Source organism: Miscanthus floridulus, chromosome 18 (genome assembly GCF_019320115.1).
Source record: "Miscanthus floridulus cultivar M001 chromosome 18, ASM1932011v1, whole genome shotgun sequence".
Taxonomy (NCBI): domain Eukaryota; kingdom Viridiplantae; phylum Streptophyta; class Magnoliopsida; order Poales; family Poaceae; genus Miscanthus; species Miscanthus floridulus.
In genome coordinates, this window is record NC_089597.1 from 59,811,947 (window position 1) to 59,833,507 (window position 21,561).

General features: G+C 49.4%; 2 protein-coding genes across 6 annotated transcripts; both read right to left on the reverse strand.

The window, feature by feature from the left end:
- Positions 1-325: 325 nt before the first annotated feature.
- On the reverse strand, positions 326-978 carry LOC136522752 (chaperone protein dnaJ 11, chloroplastic-like). The gene has a single exon (XM_066516562.1). The coding sequence runs from the start codon at positions 830-832 to the stop codon at positions 506-508; it is 327 nt and encodes a 108-aa protein (XP_066372659.1). The 5' UTR covers positions 833-978; the 3' UTR covers positions 326-505.
- Positions 979-2,378: 1,400 nt separating this feature from the next.
- Positions 2,379-20,002, reverse strand: LOC136520818 (ERAD-associated E3 ubiquitin-protein ligase HRD1-like). Of its 5 annotated transcripts, none has more exons than XM_066514476.1 (8): positions 19,777-20,002; positions 19,026-19,664; positions 10,544-10,720; positions 10,321-10,470; positions 10,021-10,226; positions 9,760-9,901; positions 4,191-4,407; positions 2,379-2,724 (listed from the first exon to the last, which is right to left on the reverse strand). In XM_066514476.1, exons 2-8 carry the CDS (start codon positions 19,556-19,558, stop codon positions 2,635-2,637), a joined length of 1,515 nt encoding a protein of 504 aa, XP_066370573.1. In that variant the 5' UTR covers positions 19,559-19,664; positions 19,777-20,002; the 3' UTR covers positions 2,379-2,634. The 5 variants fall into 5 exon arrangements, with proteins under 5 accessions (XP_066370573.1, XP_066370576.1, XP_066370575.1 ...); XM_066514479.1 differs by having other exon boundaries at positions 9,760-9,895; positions 10,033-10,226; positions 19,759-20,002; XM_066514478.1 differs by having other exon boundaries at positions 10,033-10,226; positions 19,759-20,002.
- Positions 20,003-21,561: the final 1,559 nt, after the last annotated feature.

A 21,561-nucleotide genomic window follows, 5' to 3' on the forward strand; every position in this document is an offset into this window, starting at 1 on the left:
GTAATGGCTGGTGCTGGTTTTCACCCTGTTCGTTGGTTGGTTTCTGGGCTGATTTGGGCTGGCTGGTGCTGGTTTGTTGTGAGAGAAAAATACTGTTGGCTGGCTGGTTTGGGCTGGCTGAAACCAACACACGAACATGATGTGTGAAGTAATTGAGTTGACATAGATGCTCATATTTTCCTAAATTTATTCTAGTATTTATCAGATGTGCTCATATTAATTTATTTCAGGATTTAACGATATTGTTTCGGTGGTACATCTACCAGTTCAGTCTCAATTTAAGCTGTTACTGTTTGTGTGTATTCGTAAGGATGAGCGTACGTGTATGTATAAGGGTATGCATATTGGAAAAAGAAGACTATTAGCTTACTATTATTTACACAAAAGTTGCGCCAACATGTGGGCCCTACTGCTGAGCCCCTGGCAACAGGGCCCTCCGCCCCGCACACTAAATTTACAGACGCGACGCGACTACGGGAGCAGACTAATGATGGCTACTAGTCTACTACCAGCACTGGTCCGTTTCCCACCGACGCACACGCACGACGCCGGCGCCCGGCCGCGGCCGGTGGGGCGGCCCGAGCGAGCGGTCGTACTGCGCTCGCGCGTCCGGGTCCGACAGCGTCTCGTAGGCGCGCTGGATCTCCAGGAACGCCGCCGCAGTTCGGGACGAGGACGAGCGGGAGGTGTCGGGGTGAAGGCGCTTGGCCATGGCGCGGTACGCGGCCTTGATCTCCACCTGCGTCGCGGCGCGGCCGACCCGCAGCGCCTCGTACAGGCTCCCCGCCGCCGCGAGTGCCGGCGCCGTGGCCAGGGGCACGGCTCCCGCCATGAGACCGCCGGCCGCCCACCGCTCCTTGCCTGCTCCGCTTATTATATTGCTGGCTCTAGGGAAGAAGGAAGATGATGTGAGCTCTGCCTGAACTGTGGAATGACGACTTGGTTGGCGAGTGCGAGCCTCAGTGACGGTTTGGACGAGGTGGATTGGGTTTATAAGTGGGATGCCCGAGCCCACCTGCAGCCCCTTAATTAAAGGTGGAGATGCGATGTCGCTGGAGAAGATGAGTGCGCGTGGCACTAGGCGCTAGCCATCAAAGGTGCCGTCGCGGGATGGGGCGTTGCTTTCTTCTAGAAGATGCTTTCTTGGAGAAGTAGTTGGCTCGTCTGAAGGTGCGCCTCCTTCTAGGAGATGCTTTCTTCTAGAAGAATTAATTGGTTAACTTCTGTCATTCTGTGTCCGCGTCGGAGGAGGCGCACCTTCAGGCGAGCCAGCATGGACGAGTTCGGTTCACCGTGGGCTCCACACCAGGACTTCGAACAGACTTCGAGCTGGTGACCTTATCTACGCTCGGAGCCCTTCAACGGTGACCTTATAGGCTCTGTTTGCAAGCTTCTAGCAGCTTTTCATTCTCCAAAGACCAAAGTGCTAGAAGCTTCTCCATACTACTCACTTCATCCTGAAAAAAAAATGCAACTATGGTTGCATGCCACTAAAAGTACTTCGTGTTTGATCAAGTTTCTAGTGAATAATATTCATATTTATAGCTCCAAATCAATGCATTATGAAAATACATTTCATAATTAATCTAATATTTTTTATTTAATATCATAAATGTTAATATTTTTTAATTTATAATTGGTTAAACTCATGATAGTAAAACATGATGCTATGCTAGAATTGTATTTTTTTTTTGGACGGATGTAGTAGTATCTTATACTAGAACTACTCCCTTCGTCCCAAAAAAAATATAATCCTATATTTTAAACTTTGTTCCAAAAAGAATGTAACTGCAGAGTTAGAGATCACTCTTTTTAATGGGACACATCAATTAAAAATATTTCTACATGACTAAAAACTATCATACATGAGAATAACATTCCAAAAGACAAACAATTTCTAAAATGATAGAGGAGGAGCAAATACGTAATTTTACACCACATCCTTTCGATGACAGAGGAGTAGTAACTTGTACCGTTTGAGGATGCCGTTAGAGGCTTCATTCAGCCTCTTCGCTGGTTGGTTTCAACCAGGGCTTATCAACTATGGTACAGTATTTTTCTCTCACAACAAACCAGCACCAGCCGAACTTATCAGCCCAGAAACCAACCTGCGAACTGGCTGATTATTTATTTGTCTTTCCCAAATCAGACAACAGCCGTAGTCCCTCCAATCCTTAACCCAAATCCTTGCTCATCTCCCTCCACTTCAGCTCCAGGTTCATCACAACAAGCATTATCACATAAACCTGATGTTTTACTTTTCAGGAAGTCCCCCATCAACAGATAAGGACCAACCAAATTGTAGGTAGAAACATACGCCCAGTAAATCATCGATCCACCCTATTCCATTCCAGTGGCATAGAAACAACACAAACATCTTATATCACGGATCAAAAAGCTCCATTCTATTTTTTTTTCTCGGCAGATGGATTTTGTTTAGTCTCGTAGTTACACCATTGTTACAACACGACAGCCTCTATGTATCAGCGGTATTATAAAGAGAGAAAAAAACATTATCAGTAAGAGTGCAGTAACATGAAAGTACAAAATGAACAAGCCTACAAAATCTGGGCAACGATGCATCATGTGACAGTTTCACCTCAGGTATTGATCTCCGCCTGCCTATTTACAGCTTCAGTCATTCCTTTTGTGCCCGTCATTCTCATTGTTAATCACCGACACAGCAGCACCACGCCGAATCATTTGAAGTTGGATTTGTAACATCTGGGATGAAGGGCTATAGCTTTTGAGTTCTTTTGGATATAGATTGATAATATCAACAAATTATGTTAAGCACACAACTATATACTAAAGTGAAAGTAATAACTACCATGCATGCATGAATTCAACAACAGGCTGGTATGATGTAGTTACTGAGCGGCTGTAGCAAAGAAGCATTGACAACTTGAGCAAAATTGCAGACTATGTAATCTGGCAGTAATGCTGAAGGCTAGCTGTTCAACGCTCATGAACTTGCAGTCTAGAGTAAAATGCAGATCATTGATGCCAACCAAGATTGTTAAATTCGCTAGAGAAGATACTTGCATGCTACATACTGTTTTGTAGGAATCAAATGGTAACTAGATGGCATATTTGCATACAACACCTAATGTTTCAAATCGTCTAATCGATCCTAGTCACCACCGATCAGACGATTAGTCGACCCTTGTCAACCTGTTTATAGTTGTCCTGTATATACCAGGACCAACATGCTATATGGTATATAGTATAAAGCAAGAGAGTAAAAAAGCACTAGAGCAGCAGATTCTTGTGGAATTTGATGGCCAGTAGAGCTACAGGAGCAATAAAGCAAGAGGCAAAAGAGCAGCAGCAGAGCTAGCAAGACAGGGTCGCAGATCACAAATCAAAACAGAGCAGACGCAGCAAGATGAAGGATTGGACAGGAGCTCATCATCTTCAGGAAGGAAGGGACCAGGTCATTATCAGGTAGAATCTGGCTGACAAGGTGGTTGAGGGATGACAGTACCCACGGTGCTTGAAGGGCACCTGCCAAAGGTAGGGGCGGGTGCCGGTGGCGGTTTGAGGAAGGGATCCAGCGACAGCAGCGGAAGGGAAAGCAGACAGCAGAGTGGCGGGCCAGGGCTCAAGGAGACACATGTATCTGGCATCTCCCATGGGCACATGTATAGGCCTGACCCTAATGGGCGAAATTGGCAGCCCAAAAGCCCTACCTGTGCCCACGTGCATAGGGCCGCCCAGCGCCAACCGAAAGCTAGTCGACCAAATCAGGTCAGCGGACCTAATCGGAGGCAGGGGACCAATCAAGCCAATTAATTGAATGACCTGATAACACAGCCGACACCATAACTTCATGACAAGCAGACTGTTACATATCAATAGCGGTGGCTCACGTTAACATAGGCTGAAAGTATTAAAAACATGACACAAACTACAAACATACCTGGAACCAACTCATCTTTGTGCCAATCATGCAAACTATCATAACATATAAACCCATTAGACATATGGAGATTGCAGAGTATGCAGGTTTTCATGATTGCAACTAAAGATGAGCTTGCAACAGAAATATCTACGATATTGCAACATGCAAGCTGTCAATGTTCACCTATCTAGCTCACTATAGTTCGTACGCAGTGCTTGTTGCTCGCATCACAAAGTAATGTAGAAGATGTAAGCTGAGTACTTTCGGAATCGAGATTCTTTCTTACCTCTATCTGGCCCTTTATAAAGTTTTCCTGTGCCTTCTGCAGTGAATTTTCAAGATTGCTGGTGCTTGGTCCTGAACCAATGGCACCATTTGCGCTAAAAGGCGAAGGTGCTAAACCATCACTTGAGTTTTGGATCTGCAGCTCTTGGTCTTTCTGTGATTGATTGGAGTTACTTGCTTCAGATTGTGGTGTACTTGATGTAGACTGAGGACCTGACCTGATGATTGAATATGGCATACTTATTAGTATGCTTTATGAAAGAACAAAGCACCCCCTACAATGCTATCAATACAGTAATAATTAGATTAGATTCAGTGATTACAAAGTACATAAAAGTAGACAAGCGTCGTCAGCCACCCATTTAGAGAAGATACCCTGGTAAAGGAGGAGGGTTGTGTTAGGCGTGGTGAGCCAACGTTAAATTTAGCCATTCTAATGGAGATGAAACCCGAAAGAAAATCGTTGGAGCGTAACCCTCTTAGCGATGCGCCATATCGGAACCCGGGTATGGCGTTAAATGAGCAAGGGCCGGGTCGTCACCCCATGACGCGCCGTGTCGCGATCTGGGCACGGTGTCAAGTGATCAAGGATCGGGTCGTCGCATCCTTAGTGGTGCGCTACATCGGCGCCCAGGTGTAGTGAAAAATGAGCAAGGGTCTTCACATTGAAAGCTCTAGTTTGGTTTTGGTGAATTGATGAAACCCTAAGTGCTAACCTAGTTTATCAAGTGATCATGACATAGGTAGCACACTTCAAGTAGAAGAAGCTAATGAAGATCATAACATGACAATAGTGATAGCATGGAGATGATCAAGGGCTTAAACTTGAAGAGAAGAAAGAGAAAAACAAAAAGCTCAAGGCAAAGGTATAACTTGTAGGAGCTATTTTGTTTTGGTGATCAAGACACTTAGAGAGTGTGATCACATTTAGGTTTGATAGCCGTACTATTAAGAGGGGTGAAACTCGTATCGGAATGCGGTTATCAAAGTGCCACTAGATGCTCTAACTTATTGCATATGCATTTAGGATCTAGTGGAGTGCTAACACCCTTGATAATATTTGTGAAAATATGCTAACACATGTGCACAAGGTGTTTGCAGGGTTGAGATGGGTTTGGGTCCCTCTCTCCCTCCCGCCGAGCTTGCGAGGCGGGATTCGGCGCTTTTGGAAAAATGAAATGTCTATTTTCTATTGCGCCGGATGCAAAATTCTTGGTGATTGGCTCATTAGAGCAAGGGTGAAGAAGTTAGAAGTGAAAACGAGTTGGTCGCAAAGATGCCAGCGTCGGTCAACTGACCGGACGCTGGATCCGAATGCACCGGACGCTGGCAGGCTGCGTCCGGTCGCGCTGACGTACGGTGACACAGTAGCTGGAATGTGACCGGACGCTGGCTGCGTCCGATCGCATTCGACCGGACGCGTCCGGTCATGCTCGGGAGCTTACTGGAAACGACCGGACGCTGGGCCTTCAGCGTCCGGTCAGTTTTGACCGGAGCGTCCGGTCAGCTTCGTAGCCGTTGGAATCTGACGAACAGCATTTGAAAGTGATGACACGTGGCATCCATCGAGCGACCGGACGCTGAGGGCCAGCGTCCGGTCAGTATGACCGGAGCGTCCGGTCAGAGCGCGTTTTGCCCAGTGAAGGGGTATAACGGCTCTATTTGTTTGGGGCTCTATTTATAGCCCCATGGCCGGCTGTGGCTCATATCTTTTGGCCATTTTCATTGACATAGCAACCTTGTGAGCTAAGCCAAAGCCCTCCCACTCATCTACATCATTGATTCATCATCATAGTGAGATTGGGAGTGATCCAAGTGCATTGCTTGAGTGATTGCATCTAGAGGCACTTAGTGATCGTGGTTCGCTGCGGATTTCGCTTGTTACTCTTGGTGGTTGCCGCCACCTAGACGGCTTGGAGCAGCGAGGATCGTCGAGCGGAGGTGGTGATTGTCTCCGGCTCCGATCGTGGTGATTGTGAGGGGTTCTTGATCTTTCCCCGGCGAAGCGCCAAAAGGTACTCTAGTGGATTGCTCGTGGCTTGTGTGATCCTCATCTTGTGTTGGTTGTGCGGCACCCTATTGAGGGTTTGGCGTGTGAAGCCAATCAGCGCGTGAACCTCCAAGTGAGTGAATCGCCACAACGAGGACTAGCTTGCCGGCAAGCAAGTGAACCTCGGTAAAAAATCATTGTCTTCATCATTGATTCCGAGGTGATTGGTCTTCATTGTTATTCATCTTTGTGATTGATTGGTTCTTCATCTACACGGCGGTATAACTATCCTAACCACTCTCTTTACTTTACCGCAAACTAGTTGACAAGCTCTTTAGTGTAGCTAGTTGTGAGAGCTTACTTGCTTGGTTGGTGTGGCTCTTTAGTTAGTCTTTGAGAGCACACTAACATAGGATAGTGTCTTTGCTATTGTGTGAATAGACACTATCTAAACTAGAATTGTGGTAGGTGGCTTGCATTTTAAGTAGGCTAGTGCAACACTCGCTTCGCCTCATAATTGTCTAACCATTTGGTTAAGTGTTGTTGTAGAAATTTTTATTAGGCTATTCACCCCCCCTCTAGCCATTAGGACCTTTCACACATTTGATTCGACAGGTGCGAAGGGTAAGGAAGCTAGTCGAACCAACTAGGATCCGTTTAGGCAGTTGGAATGTAGGGTCACTTACAGGTAAGTTAAGAGAATTAGTTGATACCGCGACTAGAAGGCGTGTAAATATATTATGCGTTCAAGAAACTAAATGGAAGGGTCAGAAGGCGAAGGAGGTGGACAATACAGGTTTCAAGCTTTGGTACACAGGGACAGTTGCGAATAGAAATAGAGTAGGAGTTTTGATTGATAACAGCCTCAGGAATAATGTGGTGGGAGTGAGAAGGCAAGGAGATAGGATTATCTTAGTCAAGCTTGTCATTGGTGATATGGTCTTGAACGTAATTAGTGCGTATACCCCCCAAGTAGGCCTCGACGAGAGTGCTAAGAGACAGTTCTGGGAAGACTTAGATGGCCTAATTAGAGCTGTACCCAGTAGTGAGAAGCTTTTTATAGGATGAGATCTTAATGGGTATGTAGGTACTATAAGCGCAAGTTTCGAGGCAGTTCATGGAAGTTCTGGGTATGGTAGTAGGAATCAGGAGGAGGAGGAAGTTCTAGACTTCGCGGTAGCTTTTGACCTGATGATAGCCAACACTTTCTTTAGAAAGAGAATCTCATCTAGTGACCTTCCGTAGCGGACAACACTCTAACCAGATTGACTTTGTCCTCACAAGAAGAAAGGACAAACGAGCATGCTTGGGTTGCAAGGTGATACCAGGGGAGTGTGTTGTTTCTCAACATAAGCTTTTGGTGGCAGACTTTCGTTTTCAGGTGCGTGCCCGTAGGGATAAACAAGCTAAGATTGAAAAAACAAAATGATGGAAACCGAAAGGAGAGACGTCAGAGGTATTCAGGGAAAGGGTTATCAAAGAGGGCTCTTGGAAGGAAGAAGAAGACATAAACATGTGGGAGAAGATGGCAACCAACATTCGGAAGGTGGCCTCAGAGGTGTGTGGAGTAACCAAAGAAAGTGGATGCGAGGCTAAAGATACTTGGTGGTGGAACGAGGAAGTCCAAAGGGCTATTAAGGAGAAGAAAGAGTGTTATAGACGCTTGTACCATGACAGGAGTGTGGACAACATAGAGAAGTACAAGGTGGCAAAGAAGACTGCAAGGCGAGCTGTAAGTGTGGCAAAGGATAGAGCGTACGAGGATCTTTACCAACGTTTGAGTACGAAGGAAGGAGAGAGAGACAAGGGACTTCAACCAAGTTAAGTGCATTAAGGATGAAAGGGAGCATTACTTGGTGAAGGAGGATGAGATCCGACATCGATGGCAAGAGTATTTTGACAAATTGTTCAATGGTGAGAATACGGACACAACCTTTCAGTTGAATGACTCTTTTGATGACACCAATAGGCGCTTTGTGCGGAGAATCCAAGAATCTGAGGTCAGAGAGGCGTTGAAAAGGATGAAAGGAGGTAAGGCGATGGGACCGGATGGTATCCCAATCGAGGTGTGGAGATGTCTCGGGGACATAGCTATAGTATGGCTAACCAAGCTGTTCAACCATATTTTTCGATCGAACAAGATGCCTGATGAGTGGAGAAGTATATTGGTACCGATCTACAAGAATAAAGGGGATATTCAAAGTTGTACTAATTACCGGGGAATTAAGTTGATGAGTCATACTATGAAGCTATGGGAGAGAGTTATCGAGCATCGCTTGAGAGCAATAACGCGGGTCTCTATGAACCAATTTGGTTTTATGCCCGGAAGGTCAACCATGAAAGCCATTTTCTTAATAAGACAAGTTATGGAGCGGTATAGGGAGAAGAAGGACTTACACATAGTTTTTATTGACTTGGAGAAGACTTATGATAAAATACCAAGGAATGTTATGTGGTGGGCTTTGAACAAACATAAAGTCCCAACGAAGTACGTCGGGCTCATTAAGGACATGTACAACAATATTGTGACTAGAGTTCGAACAAGTGATGGAGACACGGATGACTTCCCGATTAGGATAGGACTACATCAAAGGTCAACTTTGAGCCCTTATTTGTTTGCCTTAGTAATGGATGAGGTCACAAAGGACATACAAGGGCACATTCCTTGGTGTATACTTTTCGCGGACGATGTAGTGCTAGTTGATGAAAGCTGAACAGGAGTGAATCAGAAACTGAAGTTATGGCGGGAGACTTTGGAGTCCAAAGGTTTTAGACTCAGTAGAACTAAAACTAAGTATATGAGATGTGACTTCGGCACTACTATTCGGGAGGAGGAAGATATTAGTTTGGAAGGTCAAGTAGTGCCTAGGAAGGATACCTTTCGATATTTAGGATCAATGCTACAGAGAGACGGGGATATTGATAAAGATGTTAGCTATAGAATCAAAGCAGGATGGATGAAGTGGCGACAAGCATCTGATGTCCTATGTGACAAAAGGGTACTACAGAAACTAAAAGGCAAGTTTTATAGGACGGCAATTAGACCTGCTATGTTGTATGGTGCAGAATGTTGGCCTACCAAAAGACGACATGTTCAACAGATAAGTGTCGCGGAAATGCGTATGTTGCATTGGATTTGCGGTCATAGAAGAAGGGATCGAGTTCGGAACGATGATATACGTGATAGATTAGGGGTAGCACCAATTGAAGAGAAGCTTGTCCAACACCGGTTGAGATGGTTTAGACATGTCCAACGGAGACCTATAAAGGCACCGGTGCGTAGTGGAATCCTAGGCCAGGATAGTAACATGAAGAGAGGCAGAGGAAGACCAAAGTTGACTTGGGTAGAGGCAATAAAAGGAGACTTGAAATGATGGAATATACCCAAAGACTTAGCCTTAGATAGAAGTACTTGGAAGACAGCTATTCACGTGCCTGAACCTTGATTGCTTCTGCTGGGTTTCAACTCTAGTCTACCCCAACTTGTTTGGGACTTAAAGGCTTTGTTGTTGTTGTTGTTGTTGTTGATGCAAGCAAAATCATGAAAAGCTTTGTGTATAGACTGCTCCAGAAACATTACCTATTTAGGGTGTTTGTTGGAGGATAAACAAAAGATCTTCCATATAAAGAAGCAGCTGCTGCAGCAGTTTCGAGTTTTGCTTGGCGCCTGCTCATATTGTCACCTGGTGCCCCTTCTGAGGCTGGAGTGTCAGTACCTGCAGCTGCTTTCTCAGATGAAATCACAAATAGAACTTACTACACAGTACAGTACTCACTGATATGTTGGACTGAAATCAGATTATGAAAAGAAAAAAGAACAAATCAATAAAATGAATCTCACCAGGCTGAACACCAGGTTGACCTCCATGTTGTCGTGCTGATGCAGAACGTCCATTGTCTGGGGGAATAATTGGAGCTCTGCATGTAGGGCAAGTGTGTTGGCGCTCTAGCCATGACCTTAAACAATGCACATGGAACAGATGCCCACAAAGCAGTTTCTTTGCTGTAGTCATCTCCTCACGGCAAATAATACATGTAGCATCGCTCCTGAATACAACAATTACAACAATAAAATGTAAATCACAAGAATTTTTACAGTGGAGGCAACAAGCTAGTGTGAATGTTACAATATAAAACTCACGCATTGAGCTCTTCTGCTGTAGCATCTGGAAAGCGTTCATTCATGTTGGAAGTGATCTTTCTGTAGCGTACATAATCTGCAATGCGAATTCTGAAGTTGCGGAAGGTCTCATATAACTCACGAATCAAGTGCAGTGGGACACCATAGTTCCTGATATTAGTATAATGGATCATCAACCATAGTTTACACTATAGTTTCAAAGGAATAGTACCATAGAACTTACAGGAAGATAGCTATGAAGAAGAGCATGTATAGTGACAAGTGCACAAGGTCACTGATCAGCTCTAAGTAAAATGTATACACTGCCTTCCTCTCCCATTGACCTTCCATTAGCATGTCACTGACATAGAATACATACTTCATAAATGTTGATATTGTCGATGTTGCTAGTATCATATACCTGAAACATGATTTGTATTTAGTAACTACTGTGAGTACTTTGAATCTAAATACAACAACAACAACAACAACAAAGTCTTTAAGTCCCAAACAAGTTGGGGTAGACTAGAGTTGAAACCCAGCAGAAGTAATCAAGGTTCAGGCACGTGAATAGCTGTTTTCCAAGCACTCCTATCTAAGGCTAAGTCTTTGGGTATATTCCATCATTTCAAGTCTCTTTTTATTGCCTCTACCCAAGTCAACTTCGGTCTTCCTCTGCCTCTCTTCACGTTACTATTCTGGCTTAGGATTTCACTACGCACCGGTGCCTCTGGAGGTCTCCGTTGGACATATCCAAACCATCTCTGTTAGTCACTGAATTCTTACTCTTGGTAGTAGCAGAATTCTTACTCTCATCAAGAGAGGATGACACTAGGAGTTAGGGCAATTTTCTGGTTTATTTCTCACACAAATACCATGCCAACCTGAGGGATTGGGGATACATATTTATAGACTGCTAGTCAGCCAAGCATATGCCAAGATGCTAGTCTAAGATGTTGTCCTAGATGTTAGTCCTAAATGCTGTCCTAGATGGGCAGCAAGACCACCATGCTGCAGCAGCCCCACAAAGACCTACACAGAGACTTATCCATCATTCACCCCCTAAGTCTTGTGCGTCGTCTTGTGGGAAAGTTGAAATATCCTGATCCTGGAGCAGAGCTCAAAGAACTTGATCCTCTCAAGAGGTTTGGTAAGCAGGTCTGCAAGCTAATCCTTGGTGTTGATGTAGCTTGCCTTGATGCTCCCATCCTCCAAACAGCCTCGGATGAAGTGGTACCTCACCCGGATGTGCTTACTCCGTTCATGGAAAACGGGGTTCTTTGCCAGGGCCAGAGCGGACTTGCTGTCCGTCCTGAGCTTCACCGCTCTAGTGTCTCTGCCGAGGAGATCACCAAGCAGTCGAGTGAGCCAGAGCGCCTGAGTCGAAGCGGAGGAGGCCGCTATGTACTCGGCCTCGCAGCTGGACAGGGCCACCACCTGCTGCTTGACCGACTGCCAGCTAACGAGGCACTTGCCGAGGAAGAAGAGGATCCCGCTCGTGCTCTTGCTGGTGTTGATGTCGCCGGCATGGTCGCTGTCGCTGTACCCGACGCAGTGTGCCGTCCCAGGGCACCTAGGGTAGTAGAGGTCGTGATCGAGAGTCCCCGCAACGTAGCGGATGATCCTCTTCACAGCCTGCTGGTGCTCCGTCGTCGGTCGTTGCATGAACCGACTAACGTAGCCGACGGAGAATGCCAAGTCCGGCTGTGTGTGGACGAGGTAGCGAAGGCTCCCCACAAGACGCCGATACTGCGTAGCGTCCACCTCCTCCGTCGTGCTGTCGCGGCTCAGCTTCAGCCTCTCCTCCATCGGAGTGAGAGCTGGGTTGCAGTCGGTGAGCCCAGCTAGCTCAACGACGCGCTTGGCGTAGGCGGTCTATCGAAGCGTGATCCCGGAGTCATCCTGGTGCACCTCGATTCCCAGGTAGAAGGAGCGAGGCCCCAGGTCACTCATCTGGAAGGTGGCCTTCATCTCTTCCTTGAATGCCACCACCTCCGCATCCTTGGTGCCGATGATCACCAAGTCGTCGACGTAGACACCCACCAGCAGAGCATTTCCTCCACTGCCCCGTCGTTAGATGGCCGCCTCGTGCGGGCTTTGCTCGAAGCCCATCCCCTTTAGCGTGGAATCCAACTTGGCATTCCACGCCCTCAGTGCCTGCCGCAAGCCATAGAGGGCCTTGCGCAGGCGGAGCACCTTGCCCTCCTTGCCGGGGATCGCAAATCCCGGCGGCTGGTGCACATAGACCTCCTCCTTCAAGTCGCCGTTAAGGAACGCCGACTTGACGTCCATGTGATGAACACGCCAGCCCTCCTGGGCAGCTAGCGCAAGGAGTCGCACGGACTCCATCCGTGACACGGGAGCAAAGGCGTCGTCGAAGTCGACCCCCTCCTGCTGCACGAAACCTCGTGCCATGAAGCGAGCCTTGTGCTTGACGATGGTGCCGGCTTCATTCCTCTTCAGGTTGTACACCCACTTAAGGGTGATCGCGCGGTGACCACGAGGAAGGTCAGCAAGCTCCCAGGTGCGGTTCTTCTCAACCGCATCCATCTCCAATTGCATCACGGCGCGCCATGCCGCGTGTCTCTCGGCCTCAGCAAACGACCGAGGCTCGTCGTCATCACACGCAAGGTGCAACTGCGCCTCCAGGTCGTGAGGCACCAGTCCCGGCACCGGCTGATCGCCGAGAAGGTTCTCCATCATATGGTACCACGACGGCTCGCCGTCGTGGTACGCGTCGATGCGATCCTCGTCGTGAGAGCGGAGTAGCGAGCTCAACCGGGTTGTGCTCGACACGAGCTGGTGTTGGAGTAGATGTGCCCGGAGAGGTGCATGTCGGTGCTGGAGTGCGTGGCAGTGCCGGCTGTGGTGGAGCCGGCGAAGAACTCATCGCAGCCGAGGTCCTGGCTGGAGAGCGTGGTGCTGTCGAAGTAGAAGGCGCCGGGGTCGGTGGAGGCTAGGGGACTAGGGTAGACGTGCTCGTCGAAGAAGAGCTGCCTACTCCCCCAGCTCCCTCGAAGTGGACGTACTCGACAGTGAAGTCGTCGTACGTCGGAGCCGAGCCGTCATCCACCGCCTTGTCCCACGCCCATCCTCGCCCTTCGTCGAACACAACGTCGCGCGCCGTGCGCACACGCTGTGTCTTCGGGTCGAGGATGCGGTAGGCCTTTGAGCCCTCCGCGTAGCCGATGAACACTCCCGGAGTGCTCCTGTCGTCGAGCTTGCTGATGTGGTCAAGCTCCTTGGCGAACGCGAGGCAGCCAAAGACCCGCAAGTGGGAGACTGCCGGCTTGCGTCCATGCCAAGCCTTGTACGGCGTCCTGCCGTCGAGCGCCTTAGTAGGCGAGCGGTTGAGGATGTAGACGGCCGACACCACCGCCTCTCCGCAGAAGACAGCTGGCATCCCCCTCTGCTTGAGAAGGGCCCGAGCCATCCCCACAATCGTCTGGTTGTGCCGCTCGACAACGTCGTTCTGCTGCGGGCTGTACGGCGCGGAGTAGTGGCGCTGAATACCCTCATCAGCGCAGTACGACGCGAATTCAGCCGCCGTGAATTCGCCGCCGTTGTCGGTGCGCAGCACGCGCAGCTTGCGGCCGCACTCCGCCTCCGCAGCAGCCTGCGAGCGCCTGATGGCGTCCGCAGCCCCTCCCTTGCTGCCGAGGACCATCACCCACATGTAGTGGGAGAGGTCGTCGACGAGCAGCTAGAAGTAGCGTCGTCCTCCCGGTGTGGCCGGTGTCACCGGGCCACACAAGTCCCTGTGCACAAGCTCGAGCCTCTCCTTGGCTCGAAAGCTCGCCCGCTGGGGAAAGGGGAGTCACCTTTGCTTCGTCAACACGCAGACATCGCAGAGCTGCTCCACATGGTCGAGGCACGACAGGCCTCGCACCATCTCTGTGGCACTTTGCCGCTTCAGGGCCTCGAAGTGAAGGTGCCCGAAGCGCTCGTGCCACTGCCACGCCTCGTCATCCCGGCGAGCAGTGAGACAGAGGGGTTGTGCCACCTGCACGTTAAGGACGTAGAGTCGATTTGCGCTTCTGGATACATTGGCAAGAAGGCGGCGACGGCGATCCCAAATCCTCATGACTTCATCCTCAACCACCACGCGCGAACTGTTCTCATCCAGCTGTCCCAAGCTGATGATGGAGTTCCTCAACGCGGGAATGTAGTAGACTCCGGTGAGCAACCTGTGCTCACCAGACACGGCGGTGAAGATGACGGAGCCGACGCCCTTGATTTCCACGCCGGAGGCATCCCCAAACTTGATGGAGCCTCGGACGCTAGAGTCAAGCTTGGTGAAGAACTCCCGTCGACCGGTCATGTGATGGGTGGTGCCAGTGTCGAGGCACCACCCGTCAGTCTTGTCGTTGCCGGAGCCGTCGCCGAGGAGGGCGTGTGCTTTTGGCTCGTCAAGGTGGAGGAGAGCCGCTGCGGCCGGTGCCGCTGGAGACAGCTCGATGCTTGCATGTGCCATGAACAGAGCCGGCTCCTCCTCCGCCTGTGCGACGTGGGCTTGGCCGCGTCATGGCTGTCGACAGTCCTAGGCCCAATGGCCAAGCTGGCCGCAGTTGCGGCAGGTGTCGTCTCGTGCCGGCTTGTGCTTACCGGCAGCGCCACCCTGGGCGCCTCCGCGGGCATCACCCTCGGCACGTCCTCGCGCCCCGGCCTAGGCGTCTCTGCACGCCTTGCGCGGCTTGCCACGCTTGCGGCCACCTGTCATGGAAGAAGGCTCCCCCTTCTTCCGGTCACCTTGGCAGGCAGCCCACTGCTCCCGAGTGAGAAGGAGCTTCTCGCCAGTGGTGATGGGCCCCGAGAGAGACTGTGGCTCATCGCTATCGACGACCTTGAGGCGACCTATCGCCTCCTCGATCGTCATCGTGGAGAGATCCAGCAGGGACTCGATCGAGCGAGCCATCTGCTTGTACTTCTCGGGGACGCAGCGGAAGAGCTTTTCGACAGCTCTCTCCTCGCCGTAGGTGTCATCGCCGAACTGCACCATCTTCTGCAACAGAGTGTTGAGACAAAGAGCAAAGTCATCAACGTCCTCACCTGGCTTAAAGGCCAGGTTCTCCCACTCCTTGCGAAGTGCCTGCAGTGTGGACTTGCGGGCACGGTCGCTGACGATGCGTGCCGCAGCGATGGCGTCCCAAGCCTCCTTGGCAGTCCGCTTGTTGGTAAGCGAGAACTGCATCTCGAACAAGACTGCAGCGATGAGGGCATCATGCCCCCGTCGATCTTGGTCGTAGTCGACGTCGCCGTACCGGACTGCCTCCCACATGTGCCGCACCTGGAGCTTTACCCTCATCACCGTAGCCCACTCGACGTAGTTAGTCTTAGTGAGGGTAGGCCACCCACCGCCGGGGCCGACGTCCCTGACAACAGCCTAGAGCCCGTGGTAACCACGGTACCGATCCGGGGAGAGAGAGACACGCTGCCTATGAAGGCCGCGCTCTCCATCGACCCGTCCGCCACCATTGCAGTGCGCGCCTCCTCCAGGAGCGCCACCGCCGTGCGCGCCTCCTCCAGGAGCGCTGCCGCCGTGCGCGCCTCCTCCAGGAGCGCCGACGGCGCGTCTGCGCCTTTTTGGGCTGCTGCCGCGCTCGTGGGCGTGCACGGCTGCCCACTACGCCGCCCGCCCTCGCGCTGCCTCCCTCCCCAGCAGCTCGAGGTCCGAGTCGGCGCTGTCGTCTGCTACCGCCGCATGCGCTGCATCCGCCACTACCGCTGCTTCCGCCTCCGCTCTAGCTGCTGCCAGCTCCGCCGCTGCCAGACGCCCTTGCCGCCGCCGCAGCGGTCTCTGCCGTCGCTTGCTCGCGTTCCTCTGCCGCGGCAAGTTCGGCCTCCTGCCGACGCCACGTGATCGAGGCGACCGAGCGCTGAGACTGCCCTGCGGACATGACGCACTACCGGGGGGCGCTGCGTGGGGAGATGGCTGCTTCAGACGAGCTGCGCGGAGGGAGAGGAGTGAGCAGGAGCGGCCGGAGCTGCTACTGCTCCCAGCTAGGGCTGTTGCGCGGCTGGGAAAGGAGATGAGCAGGAGATGCTCAGGCTACAGGATAGTACGGCTCTGATACTAGTTGTTAGTCACTGAATTCTTACTTTTGGTAGTAGCAGAATTCTTACTCTCATCAAGAGATGATGACACTAGGAGTTGGGGCAATTTTCTGGTTTATTTCTCACACAAATGCCATGACAACCTGAGGGGTTGGGATACATATTTATAGGCTGCTAGCCAGCCAAGCATATGCCAAGATGCTAGTCTAAGATGATGTCCTAGATGCTAGTCCTAGATGCTGTCCTAGATGGGCAGCAAGACCACCATGCTGCAGCAGCCCCACAAAGACCTACACAGAGACTTATCCATCAATCTCAACCAGTGTTGGACATGCTTTTCTTTAATTAGTGCTACCCCTAATCTATCATGTATATCATTGTTCCGAACTCGATCCCTTCTTGTATGACCGCAAATCCAACACAACATACGCATTTCCGCGACACTTATCTGTTGAATATGTCGTCTTTTCGTAGGCTAACATTCTGCACCATACAACATAGCAGGTCTAATCGCCGTCATATAAAACTTAGTGTTGCGGAAATGCGTATGTTGTGTTGGATTTGCGGTCATACAAGAAGGGATCGAGTTCGGAACAATGATATACGTGATAGATTAGGGGTAGCACCAATTGAATCTAAATACATCAAAAAATAATTGCCAGGCAGTTAGAAATCAGAACAACAAAAGCACATCTTCAAGCCATCATAAGGTTAGCCAATAGGACTGTTACCTTGCCTGGAAGGTATGCCCCTTGCTTCAGAAGCAAGAGGCAAGAAGAAATTCTATAGCTGGAGTTTCATACTAAATGGAGCTAATACTTTGCAGTGTTATCACTTAAAACTATTGCTCAAACCTAAACAGACAACTGCACAAGTTGCTAGACTAACATTTTGTAATAGAGCAGTCAGAACAAATATATGTGAACAGATTAGAAGCTTGAGGCAGTTAAGATAGTCAATGTATCTATCTATATATCTTATAAAGATGGAACCAACTAAAGTCAATAAATGTTATTTCTCTACTCTCACGTTGTGCCACGTCACCTGTAAAACTAAGGCTGTCTGATAGCAAGTGCCAGTTTGATCATGTCCGTCAGTTTGTCAGGAATACCACCTTCATGTTCTCCTGTATCCTCACTAATCGCTGCCTGTTTCATTTGCCACTTACCCGAATGTGAAAGAAACAGTTGGCTGTTTGGCCTTCTTAGCTTCTCAATGCTATAGCTACATCTGTATTCTCAGTTCCTGCTGTCCTTGGCCACTAAATAATTTAGCTGATATCAATGTTCCATCTATTATTTCCTCTCCACACACATTCACATTGGGCATCAGCACCAAATTTTGCTGCTCCTTCCAGTTCCAAGTTAACTACCAAATTCACTGATGCACACACACACACACACCGTATATTTGCCCTTTGATTCTCTCTTGCATAGAACTTGGTTCATCACCGATATTCTTCTTAGTAACCGATGAGTTCTGCTAACTAATTAATATCCAGCCCTGCCTTCCTTCAAAGTATCCTCTTCAGTTCTCAACCCTTGCTACTATTTAACGGCCAAAAAGGAAGAGAAGACACATTACATGCCACCAGACCTGACTACGAGAGGCTATCCCTCTCACTCTCCCTCCCTCTAAGTAATTACACTATTACTTTTTCATCATTTTTTTCTAAAATTGGCTGCTTTGCGTTGTTGTGCGACTAATTTGTTTCTTTGTAATGACCAGTTTAACCGTTTTTCTAGCCGCTAAGCATTTGTATTTGTTCTTCTAACCCCACCTGACTGGATGGACTTGCTAGGCTGAATAAGAGATGCATGTTAGTTACTGGGTCAGTTTGAAAGAAATTTGCACATTTCTTTACCATGTTCGATAGAAGTACAGATGGACCATGTCGTTGCAAAGGAAATGGAGTAGCATTTTTTTTTATCCATAGAGATTTTATGGTTTACATGGATGACCATTTCTAACGGTACTGCTGTAGCTAACACATATCACTTGTGTTATCATTGCTTTTCAGTGCTTCCTTTGCCTTCTCAGCTACTCACGGCTATTTTGTTTTGTTTCGGCCCTTCCATTATTTTCAGAAATCTAGTTTGTTCTTACTGTATTCAGTATTCTTTTGTACATTGTATCTGCTATCTTTACCTATCTATAGTGTAATAACCTATTCTAACAAACATAAAAAATTCATATTTCTTGTTACAAATTCACGCAGCAATGCACAGGGTGTCACCTAGTAAAACTAATATATATTGAATAAACAAAAGCAATAACTGTGAATCTGGTATTGTTCATAGGGTTCAGGGTAAGTCTCAGTGCAAAGAGGACAGTAAACAAAATGTAAAGAGGACGCATTGCGGTAAGCTTCATACAACACAACTAAAAAAGATTGTCAAATGATATATGGACCTAACATGTAGTACATCTCCTATTTGCAAATATTTGTCCATTATCTTGGGAATTGTCATTTCACAGTGTTTGATCATATTAATTAATCCCTACCCCTACTCTAATGTTGAAAAAGAGGAAAAAAATTGTTATAGTGCGTCACATTGATATAGTGACAAGGTGAAAAAGGAAATAGCACAGATAATTTTTCTGCATTTGTACGGCACAATGCAACAATAAAAAGACAATTCGTGGCAGTGTAAACTGAAAATCGAGCTTACTCAAAGGAGAAGAAGATGACAACAGATGCCTCCCGCTTCTGTATGAGTGACCTCAGCGAGTTGGACAGGAAGAGGCAGTCAACAATGAGGAGGAACGCCATGAAAGAGACGATCCTGATGTGTGAGAGCAAGGGCACTGAAGGTGTTGTCTCGATGTACTCGACCCTCTTCTGGGCCAGCCAGTGCAGTGCCTTGATAAGGAGCAGCGCGGCGACCATGGCGAGGAAAGAGACTGAGAAGTCCTGACGGAAGATGGTGACCGCGAAGAGGATCTCAACGACCTCCCGCCAGGCCTGCTCGTTGAGGCGCTCGACCTCGGCCTCCCGGAGCGACCCCAGGAAGAGGCGCTTGACGAGCTGCCAGGCGACGCACATGGCGACGAGGCCCGTGTTTAGGAGCAGAACGAAGCAGATCTTGGATGTGGAGAGGTAGACCATGGCCGGGTAGAACTGCTCCCGGCTGCTGAAGGCGTAGTACGCCGCCGAAGCCGTCGCCAGCAGGCTGAACGCCGCGTACGTCTGAAGACGGATCATATTCACCTCCGGAGCTGCCGCCCGCCCGCCCGCCCGCAGAAAAAACACCCAAAAAAAATTCCCGCAACAAAACCGCACCACAGCACACCACCACCGAATCCGATATCTAGAAAGAACAATCCAGATTATCAAGCGAAATAGGAAAATCGTTCTCCAAAATTAGCCCGTAAATCGAAACCGTAATTTGGCGGGTGGCTTACCCCTTGTGAGGCAATCACCTGATCGACTCGACGCGAGCGTGGTGGAGGTCGGCTCTAGCTCTAGGAGAGATTCGACAGGAACGCCATGTCGGCAGGCTTCGATGAAAGTGGATACGCTGTCGCCCCTGCCCCCTGCGATTTTGGAATTTACTTTCCTTTTCTTTTCGTTTTTTTCTTTTTTTTAGTTTTATTATCTATCTCGAGCTCTCGACTCTTGAGCCGTTGAGCGAGGTAAGGCGAGACGAAGGCGTATGATTCTGAGGTGACGATGGCATGGGGCACGGTATTCAGCTGCGGCCGGCGACACGCTGGACTGTTGGCTGTTGATCCGATGACATGTTCCGAGCCAATGAGTAGCCTCCACCTGTGTGCCAATCATGGACGCAAATGACCGGTTGATAAAAAGACGGCTAGGAGGCCACGTTTGTTACCGACACAGATTCAGGGTTTTTTTTTTTTGTCACTTTTACGTTTGCCGAGGGCTAAATTGACATTTTGGGAATCCTTAATTTTGCCACCGCAATCACCAAAAGTTCATTGTTTTAGACATTTTGCTGACATGGCTGGCCAAGTCACCCTTCCAGCATAGCAAGGGCTAAATTGACATCTTTGGGAGAGTCCTTAATTTTGCCACCGCAATCACCAAAAGTTCGTTGTTTTAGATATTTTGCCGACGTGGCTGGCCAAGTCACCCTTCCAGCATGGCAAGGGCACACCACAGACCTCTCGTGGCCTGCCTTATCCCTTAGGCACGCGTGGGCTCACTCTCCGTTCCACGCCGCCCCATTCTTCTTTTCCCACCTGCATTCTTCTTCTCCACCCGCATTCTTCTTCTTCTACACTGGCACACTGGAAACGCCGCACTCCCCAACAGACAACACACTCTCACACTCTACGTCTTCATCGCGCCCAGGGACTCTCCCTCGCGCTAACCTCGCGCACCCTCGGTATGTCTTGTTGGCGGGGAGGGGAGAGTCATCGAGGCAAGGGAGCAGGGCATCTCGCCCGATGCCCAGATCAACCATTGGCCCTAGGCCCCGTGACTTGGTTGGAGAGGAGACCAGACTCCTCCTCATCGAATGCCATGTGGCATGGCTCAAGTCATTGAACTACGGGCATGGACAAAGGAGAACTATGGTAGTGTTGGTGTTTCGGACCGGGGGAGTCCTCAACCGACTAGTGAATTTGGACTGCGTGCCCCTAATCCCGGATGGTGATACAAAGAGACACAAGGTTTATACTGGTTCAGGCAATCGATGCCCTACGTCCAGTCTGAGAGATCGATCTTATATTCCTTGCACCGAAATGCTTGTAGTAGGGGGTTACAAGCAAGGTGAGAGAGAGAGCTAGTTCCAGGTCTCGGCGAGGTGTTGTGTGGGCTGCTTGAGACGTTGCTCTCAGGCGGCTGGGATATGTGTGTGTGTGTGTGTGTTACAGGGTGTTCTTCTCCGTGAGTTCTCCCCCCTTCTAAATGGCCTAAGTCCTCTCCTTTTATAGTTGAAGGGAGGACAAGGACAGTACATTGTGCTAATTATACGGCGTCGTACCAACAGGGGCGGCATGGCCGAGCCCTGTGGCCTGCTCCTGTGGCGGCGTGATCGTCGGAGTGGTCTGTCCTTGGAGCACTGGGCCAGTGTGGTGGTCACATCCGATCCTATGCGTCGTGGGAGCTCCAGGACTGCCTCGGAGTGGGTGTGGCGGCGAACGTGCGAGCCGCTGTGGATTGACTGTGCATGAGGCCGAGGCTCGGTTGGTGCCGAGGCTGCACCGCCGTGGAGGGGTCTCGGCAGACACGAATCCCGA

Excerpts from the sequence above, each read along its gene's own strand:
- LOC136520818 (XM_066514476.1), bottom strand. The coding sequence starts at position 19,558 with ATGATCCGTCTTCAGACGTACGCGGCGTTCAGCCTGCTGGCGACGGCT. Across the intron at positions 10,471-10,543 it reads TTCTTCATAGCTATCTTCCT|GAACTATGGTGTCCCACTGC; the intron begins GTAAGTTCTATG and ends TACTAATATCAG. Across the intron at positions 9,902-10,020 it reads TCAACCTGGTGTTCAGCCTG|CTGCAGGTACTGACACTCCA; the intron begins GTGAGATTCATT and ends CTGAGAAAGCAG.
- LOC136522752 (XM_066516562.1), bottom strand. The coding sequence starts at position 832 with ATGGCGGGAGCCGTGCCCCTGGCCACGGCGCCGGCACTCGCGGCGGCG.